The 8,722-nt window shown below is 41.5% G+C and overlaps 1 protein-coding gene across 1 annotated transcript; it reads right to left on the bottom strand.

Moving 5' to 3' along the window:
• Positions 1-329: 329 nt before the first annotated feature.
• Positions 330-1,034, bottom strand: LOC149176538 (uncharacterized). Its single transcript, XM_089421507.1, has one exon. The coding sequence runs from the start codon at positions 1,032-1,034 to the stop codon at positions 330-332; it is 705 nt and encodes a 234-aa protein (XP_089277633.1).
• Positions 1,035-8,722: the final 7,688 nt, after the last annotated feature.

The raw sequence follows: 8,722 nt of genomic DNA, 5'->3' as shown, positions 1-8,722 counted from the left end.
GAGAACGTAGGAACCGAGTCTGTGTATCCAAAAGAGAAGCCTCTTGTTCATGTATTTGATGACAAAATGTGCAGAGTTGAGAAAGATATTGTGGATCCATCTGTTTCTGCAAACAACGGGAAAACGTGTAAGTGAACATGTATAAATTCATTAATTGAAAGGGCAAGCATAGAAGAAAAAAATATGACTAACCTTTTGAAATTTAAAGTATAGTAGAAATAGCATAGATTAAAAAAACATAAAGATTTGAAGGTGTTAACATGAGAGAATAGATGAAACATTTGCAAGTGTAATGCAAAGGAAGGAAAGTAACCAAGAAGAGAAGGTCTTCAAGTAGGCCGATTCACGGATTTGGAGCCAAGGTATGATTCTTCTTTTTTCTTGCAAAGTATGTATGAATTGTCTTGCATGCGTGTGTAGTACGTGAAGGAGAAAGCTGGAGAGATGAAAAAATCATTCAATGATCTAACTGCAGATATGGATGTGAATGTAAGGCCCTGACGATCAATGTTGCCAATATCGATTGTTGCCTTTTGTAGTGTCATGCTTTGTGATTTATGGATTGTTAGGGCCCATGCCATGCGAAGGGGCAGTTGTCTTTGAGAACCCCTTGTTATAGGGGAGATGGGCACATATTTCGGATTTGAGCCATCCCATGTTGGACCTTTGTAGTGCATGAAATCGACCACAACAAATGAGGGGAGTTCTGGAGGGCAAGAACCAATTGTGTAATGAATAGCAGCAACTTTCCCGAGAGAACCATTCACGAGGTCTGCTTCAACCCACAAGTTGCTTGTTAGAATGACATGTTGACCAATGCAAAGAAGCACTTGTGCAAGAAGTTGTTCATCTTCCTGGTTGGAGGAGGGAATTTGTTTCCTTTTCTCGGCACAACAACGTGCAATAGGCAAGTTCAATTTCTTGAGCATGGTTTTATTGTGTAGCACAACAGATTCATTAGTTGCATAGAGGTGCATAGAATTGGCGAATGTTTCCATCTCATCTTCTGGAAGATTGGATTTTGAGCGCGTCATTAGAAGGTTCCAATCATCCAATGTGGGGGTTTCATTGTGAAGGTTGGAAAGGAGTTTCCGAAATGAAACCTGCGCATGACATGTACCTTGTTGGAAGAAAATTTTGGGAAGTGTGACAACAATATAGAAACTCTACCAAAGAGCATTGCCACGGGACATGCCTACATACATTGGTGTATCTTTAATAGGTGGCAATTGGTCGAGGTCCCCCACAAGGATTATAGATCGGCCACCAAATGGAGTGTTTCTATTGGATGGGAAGGCCTCTCGTAAATGTTCATCAATTTGAGCAAGCATTTTAGGACCAATGAAGCTCATTTCATCAATGAGAATGTATTTGACATGACAGAGTTGTTCTTGATGGTTTAGTAGGGATTGACCTTCCAAAGGGTGCATAGAGGAGACAGGGATGCAGAGGCCGAAGTGTATGGTTAGAGCATTGATGTGGAATGTAGCAACACCGGTTGGAGTAAGCAAGAGCAGTGGGTTTTTTCCATTAACAGAGTTGGCTAGGAAGGCATTTTTGAGGCAATCAATTAGGAAAGATTTGCCAGTGCCAGCAGTGCCTTGGATGAGCATCCTTAATGGTGTGGTGGAACCACTATTGGAGAAGTGGGAGAAAACGATATTAAATGCCATGAGCTAGCTTGGGGACAAGGAGGAAAGGGAGTGTGGATTTGGAGAGGGAATTTGGTGGAGTGTTGTGGAAGAACGGTTGAATTCTATGAAGCTAATGGTCGTTTCTTGCAAGTGCAAAGGGATAAGAGAGTGGTCCCAATTATGGTTTGCATCGAAGTCACGATGGCCAAGCATGTCAAGCTCATCAAGGAGGATGTTGTTACCTAGGTGGAGTTGAGAGAGGAATTGCCATTCTTCCATGTCTATGGTGTTGGGGGGGGGGGGTGGGGGGACGGGGGTGCATTGCATCAAGGGAGGGATCGTCAAAGTCAGACAGGGGTGGTTCTAAAGGAGCCCAGTGAACATGCCATGCTTGATATGTGTTGGAAATTTGCTCCCAATGAGAAACAATTGCCTCGTCAGTTTCGCCAATGTCGTTAGGCAATCTACGAAAAGGGCAGTACAAGAGTAGTTCACTCTAACAAAAGTCTACATAGGATGTTGAATCTTTATTTGGGATTGCAGTGTATCGAGGAATGATGTGCACAACCATGGGAGGGAAAATGCAGTTCCACAGTGATGTTTTTGGGCAGGAGGAGAATGACCAATCTCGTGTGACTTCAATAAGCAGCAATGACTCTAGTGAATGAGGTATTTACATGTATGAGGTGATGAAGGGTTTTTTTTGAAGATGGGCATCCAATTTGTTTGAAACACATTAGATTTTTTTTTTTAGAATTGAGGGAGACAAAAGAACGGTTGCATTGGGTTAGTGAGAGTTTTTGGAGCACATGACATGTTTCTTGTGCACCAATGCCCCTATCAGCAATAAGTTCGGTCATGAGTTTGTGGACGACAGACACAGTAGGCAGGATAGGGGGCGAACTTTGGGAAAGTCATGAATGAATGTGGTGGTAAATTTCAGATTTTTCCTCTGCTTTTGCCACATACTTTGCAGTGTAGTTCAATACAGCATGGCGCGACAATACCGGCGGAAGTCAATGTTGGCCCTCCAAATTGCAAGCATATGAGAATTGTGCACATTTAGCTTGTCGTCATTTCTAGCAGGAGTGTACGTTTTCCACCCGGAAGCATCGATTTGTAGAGAAAAAATTTCAGACAATTCCCAAGGGGCTCCATAGCGGCAAGAAATAGAGTTATTTTTTTTGTGAAGACATGTAGAGGAATGACAATTTTTGTGCCTTTGGACGTAGTTCACAAGTTCCTTGTAGTCTTGGAGTTAATTTGATGCAAAGATTTCATTTGTCGCAAGGAGGTAGGGATCGTGTATAAATGAGCGATGTATTCCAGGAGTCGTGTTCTGGAGAGGTCAGGGGTTCCAAGTGGTGATGTAGGTATCGAAATTTTTTTTGGTCGCACGAACATCTGCAACACTAGCCCAATCGAGGGCATCCATATTAGGTGTGTCTTCGAACCATAGAAACCCATGTACATGTGCAGAACCTCTATGTTGTCATTCATACCTTAGTAACAAAGACGAAAAAAAAGAAAGAGGGATGCATGAAAAGGAAAAGTAAAAAAAAAAGTAAAGTAAAGGGTAAGCAATGGTAGAGCCATACCTGCACCAGAAAGCCTTTACAAGGGATCCTTTTAGTAGAACCTCTTCTAAGAAGATTGTGAATCTGCAATGGATGTATTGAAATGCACAATGTGGGTTTGCAACAATGTTTTGGATTCTCCATCGACACTGATCTTGTGCATTAGATGGAGGATTGTAAGGCATGGCCATATGCAAGTCATGCCGTTTGGTATCAAATGTACTTAGTGTGAAGAAGAAGGTAGGGTTACCGTGTTGAATGATCATGTCACTTAGCTCCCCTCTAGCCTTGGTCCAAAAAGAACGGCTCCCACGAAGGGATGAGCCGAAGTGCATAATCTGGTCTGGAATTGTCGAAGGCGAAAGTTGTTGAAGGTGGAGGTGAAGGTCTACTACGGTTGCTGGTAAGGTATTTGAAAGGTCTATTTTAATGAAGACAGAAGAAGTTGCTTGGCTTCATTGTCGCATGATAAGGTTGTATAGGTAATAGCGAAACCTAGGATGTTGGCCAAAGTGATTGTCATGGAAGCGCATTAGATGCAAAGCATATTCTTGCATATCAACTTTTGCAATTCTTGGTTGGTTAATCATGGAAGTTCTGGTGGGGAAGAGGGTGGGGAAGGCCATGGAGAAGAGGCCCTCTGTGTTGTATTCGTTGACTGGAGAAAGGTCAATGATGGGCCATTGAAGTGAATGGGTGGGTGTGGAATTGGAGGATTCTATGTAGGCAAGTATCTCATCAATTTCCGTATGAGAATTTGGTAGAGTTGCAACAAAGGAGGATGGTTGAAGGTCAGACGGGTTTGGGTGGAGAAGTTCATGGTCAATATTTTCAGAGAGGGCTTCTTGGGGTCCAAGGGAGTTGGGGGAGAGACGACGTAACATACCAGAAACGTCTAAAGGGGAATCAGGCAAAGAGGAAAGTGCAAGCGGGTTAAGTTGTACATCTTTGTAGTATGGGTCATTTGCTAACTTGAACTACAAAGCCGCGAGAACACGTGATCTGCTGACAAAGAATTCATAGGATATGTGGTCATTGTTGGTTTTATTTACAACAAGGATGTCTATTTCTGAGAGCATGTGAGGAAGGGAGGTGACAATGTTAGTTATATCTTGAGGGAAGCTAATAGTATGGCTAGAATATTTGAATTGCCCTCCACGTGCATGTGTTACTTGAAGAACGAGTTTGACATGGGAAATGAGCATCTCTTCAACTTGAATTAGGCAAGCGAGGACATGGGGTTGTTTTCCTGGGTCCATGTTGTTTGAGGAGGAGAAGCGATAAATAGTTTGCTTAGAGGCACAATGGGAACAAACAACATTAACATTTCTTTTTTTTGTTTTCATGGATGGGTAAGCTTCACAACAAGTGGAGCAGACTTGTATGGGGCTAAGTGCATCAATTATTTCACAAAAGCGACAATGTGCATGATGGAGATAGTTGTTAGGGAATTGCTAAGGAGTTGAACAGGAAGCCACATGGGGGGATGACTGCACATGGAAAGTGGGAGGTGACAAAAGGGAATCGATTGGAATTGAAGAGGAAGCCACATGGGGGGATGACTACACATGGAAAGTGGGAGGTGACGAAAGGGCATTGGTTGGAATTGATTGGGAAGCGAGTGGACATGGAAGGGAAATCAGAAGACTTTGGGTGGATGCTAGGGGAGGGAGATGAACCTAGGAAGGAAGAGGAGTTCGGTTTGGGTTGGTTTGAGAGGGAAGTTTGGATTGACGATTGTTGTAGAGAAGATGACGACATGCATTTATTCTATCCTTGTTAAGTGCGTAGTGGTGTCGTTGTTGTTCCTTCTGTGCACTATTTGCTGGGGTGGGTTGCATAGTTGTTTCAAACAAGAAAAGTTGTCTCAACATCTGAGGTGTAAGTGAAGTAGGAGAAAAGGAAAGTAAAGCATGCATGACAAGTTTTTTTCTTCTTGCTTGTTTAAAGTTGTGTTTGTTTTCTTTCTTTTTTTTGTTTTTGCTATGTTTTGTTTTGCATTACAAAGTATAGTAGCATATATATGGTGTGAGTGTTTATTTTAGGGAAAGTGTATGCATTATGTAACGTGATGAATGCGAATTGTAGGTGTAGTATGAAGACGAGAGCGAATGATATTTGTTTTGTTTGGTTGTTGGACTTGTTCGAAGTAAAGTAATCCATCCTGGGATGTTCAAATGATTATTAGTAATTGTAAATGCAACCACATGATGCATATTTGGCCTAGACTAAAGGAAGCCCATTTGTGCATGTGACCATAATTAGAAGCATTAGGTGTGTATTGTTTTTCATATATAGCATATCATATTCATATGTGCATTTGAATAATGTGTGTGTGTTGCAAATAAGCTTACATGATGAACAAGGATCGTGAAAAGAAAGTGAGTGAATGGCCATGTATATAGAAGAGACATTACAAGTGAGCAAATGAGAATTTATGCACGCGAGAAAAAAAAAACAAGTGGATGCCCATTTGTTCATGAGAACCAATACACTTGAGAGAGGGTGCATATAGTTACGAGAAAGTAGTACAAAAGGACAAAGCATTGTTGAACATGAGTTTGAAAAAAAAAGTAAAGTTCGAATTACAGACAAGAGGGTTCAACAAGGTGCAAAAGGGCAAGTGGGGATTAATGAGAATGAAGGGTGGGAATGAAGTTGGCAATCGCGAAAGGGAGGGGAATAATAGGGAAAGTGTTTACAAGGTGAAGGATGGGCATCAATGGAGAAGGGGAGGGGGGGGGGAAGGAGTATGAGAAGAAAAGTGTTAAAGGGCAAGGGTGTATAGAGAAAGAGATGGGGAATAACAAGGGAGAGGGGAGAAAGGTATGTTTATAGGCAACGAGAAATACTTTTTCAGGGGGAGGGGGGTGGGGGGGAGTGGGTTGAAGGTCTTGCAAGAGGAGAGCAGACGCGGAGGCATAAGGGAGTTCTTTAGAGTGCATGAGGGTTGGGCAGAGGCGTTCAACATCGTTGAAAGTGTTTGTTTTGACAACTAGCATGAAGAGGAATTGATATGACGTGACCCCATTGGATATGTCTCTGACAATTTCTAGCTCGCTTGAAAGGAGGAAAAGGTCCTTTGTAGATATGCCCAAAAGGCCATGGGTGACCTCATCAAAAGCAACCACATTTTCGAGTTGGCCAGTGTGGTCGTACAATTCAAGCTGGAGCACATAGCGATAGTCACATTCGAGGAAGGAGCCTTCACATTTTGAACAATGCCATGTGTTTTCATGTTGTTGCACAACTTTTTTCATGCACTGCATCCCATCAATGGTAAGGGGGCATGTGAGGAAGTATAAGTTGTCCAAGTTAATTGTTGTAACAATAGCATAGAGGGGAAACCAGGCAGATGTTTCACTGGGGGGCATTGCAAGAATGTTCAAAAATGTTTTTGCTTGCATGGGCTTGTTGGGTGTGCCAGTGTATTTCTGGCTGAGTGACAACAAGGAATATTTGATGCCTTCTTCCTGAAACCATTACTTGAGTTGGTGTATTTCAGAGATATCTGGATTTATAAGAAGGCAAGTCGTCATGATAGTTCTGGTAGTTTTCCCATTGAATTTAACAAGTCGATATCCTCTTATTGCAAGGACTGGGACAGTATGTGCCATGCAGAGTTCGTAGAACGCTCATCCTTTGGTGTGATAGTGTTCTCCCCATAAGTTAACATCGATGTTTATACCAGACATGTCGCGCAGGAAAATAGTTTTTTTGGGAGTTTCAAATCCATCACGTCTGCGAATGATAGAGGTAGGAGAGGTCAAACTAATGACATTGATAACATCAACAAATGAGTTGAGAGACACAAGTTTGAGTGAACTTATTGGCACAAAACGGAAGGTATGGGAAGGTATTATTTGATTGCCATCTAAAAGGTGAGATACATTTGATGTGGAGAAGAGGAGGATTTTGAATGGGCATTTAAGATGGTTGTACGCAAGGTTCAAGACCTTTATGGAACCTTTTGAAACTGTGTATATTTGTCCAAGTTGGACAAGAGCATGGAGTGATTCCGCCAAGTCATTGAATGTGGATACATGGATTTCGTCACTGTCACGATCAACGAGGTCAAACCCAAAGGATTTCCCAGAGCCATGTGCATTAGTGTATGCCCGAAGGGGTGTTTTTGCGAGAACCCTACCTTGGATGGACAAAAATTTATGGGTTGGGGTAAGTGCCTTAAAAGGGAGAATTGTTGCAGATGAAGCAAGAAAATTTGTGAATTTGGTAGATTCACTTTCAATGAGGGTGGGGGTTAATGAAAGGGAAGAGCCAGTGGATGAGAACGAGGTCGCATGGAGCAATTGTTCAACAGAGAGAATAAGAGGGGTTGGCTTGCCGATCAAAGTTGCCACATGGTGGAGTATTTCAAGTTCGAGGACAGAAAGTGACCTGCAAGAAAGAGCATATGTGAGCATAGAGGGGAAGTAAAACACTATAAAAGCAAATATATTCTAAAGCAGACATAAAAGGAGAGGAAAGGCAGGGAGGACTGGGCAGGATTCCCAGTGCGCAACATGCATAGTATGATGTGCATATGTGCATGAGCATTTTTATAAGAGCACAATAGATCATATTTGAAAGTCTCAGTTTTTTGCAAGTGCATCATGTCAAGAAGGAAGTAAGACTGCATGGTTGTGAACACCATCAGAAAGGGAGACACGATAGCAAGGGGTTGACGTCCTAGCAGGGTGTATTTCTTAGACAACAATGACTTGGAGGATTGGTTGCATCTCGGTAGAGCCAGCGGACACAAATGAAAGTGAATTGGTAGTCAAGGTTGGTTCCATGGTGATATGGATTTGTTTTCGAAAGAAAGGTGTTTCAAACGAATATCAATTTTAAGTGTATAAAATTGAAGAACAATTTGTGTAGTAAAGAGAAAGAAAAATGTTAAAGAGTTTATCTTAAAAGAGATGAAGCAACAATAGAAATTGAAGAGAGAAGTGTGGAAGATAAAAAAACATGAGGGGGAAGGAAAAACAGGAAAGAACAAGTGTGCTACAAGAAACGAATAGATAGCTAGACTATTGTCCTTATGATTTGTGCAATTTGCATGTGGCAAAGTTAAATGTTTCACAGGTAAGAAAGCAAAGCAAGAAGAAAACAACACCCACCATGATTTTGTTATTTGTTGAGTGAAGGACAGTTTTGGAAGGAAGAGGGGAAGGGGTAGGCAATTTGAATGAGATACCTAGAAAACACTGAGGGCTTGTTCAAACAAAGAGGTTTGGTAGTAGCAAGGAAAAGTAGGAAACATTGTTTTGATTATGGTTTTTGTGTGTAAAGCAAAGTGTCTTTCTAGACTTATGGAAATTACAATTTTGCACCCTATTCAAGCGGCCTTGCAACTTTTTAAATGAAATGGATCTATGGATGAAGGAAAATAATAGTAATAAAAAAAAATATAGGCTAGGTTGTTTTATGCGAGAGAAAATTTCCGACTATATTAAAAATAAAAGAGCATGTGGCATTCTGGGAATAAAAAAAGTGAGAAGGAAAATA

Source organism: Pinus tabuliformis, chromosome 4_1 (genome assembly GCF_031772625.1).
Source record: "Pinus tabuliformis cultivar Carrire ecotype Pingquan chromosome 4_1, CPIR1, whole genome shotgun sequence".
Lineage (NCBI taxonomy): Eukaryota > Viridiplantae > Streptophyta > Pinopsida > Pinales > Pinaceae > Pinus > Pinus tabuliformis.
Note: the sequence above shows the minus strand (reverse complement) of the source record. Positions and strands in the feature narration are given on the sequence as shown.

What these genes read in the sequence shown, in the direction of transcription:
- LOC149176538 (XM_089421507.1), bottom strand. Translation starts at nt 1,034, where the DNA reads ATGACGCGCTCAAAATCCAATCTTCCAGAAGATGAGATGGAAACATTC.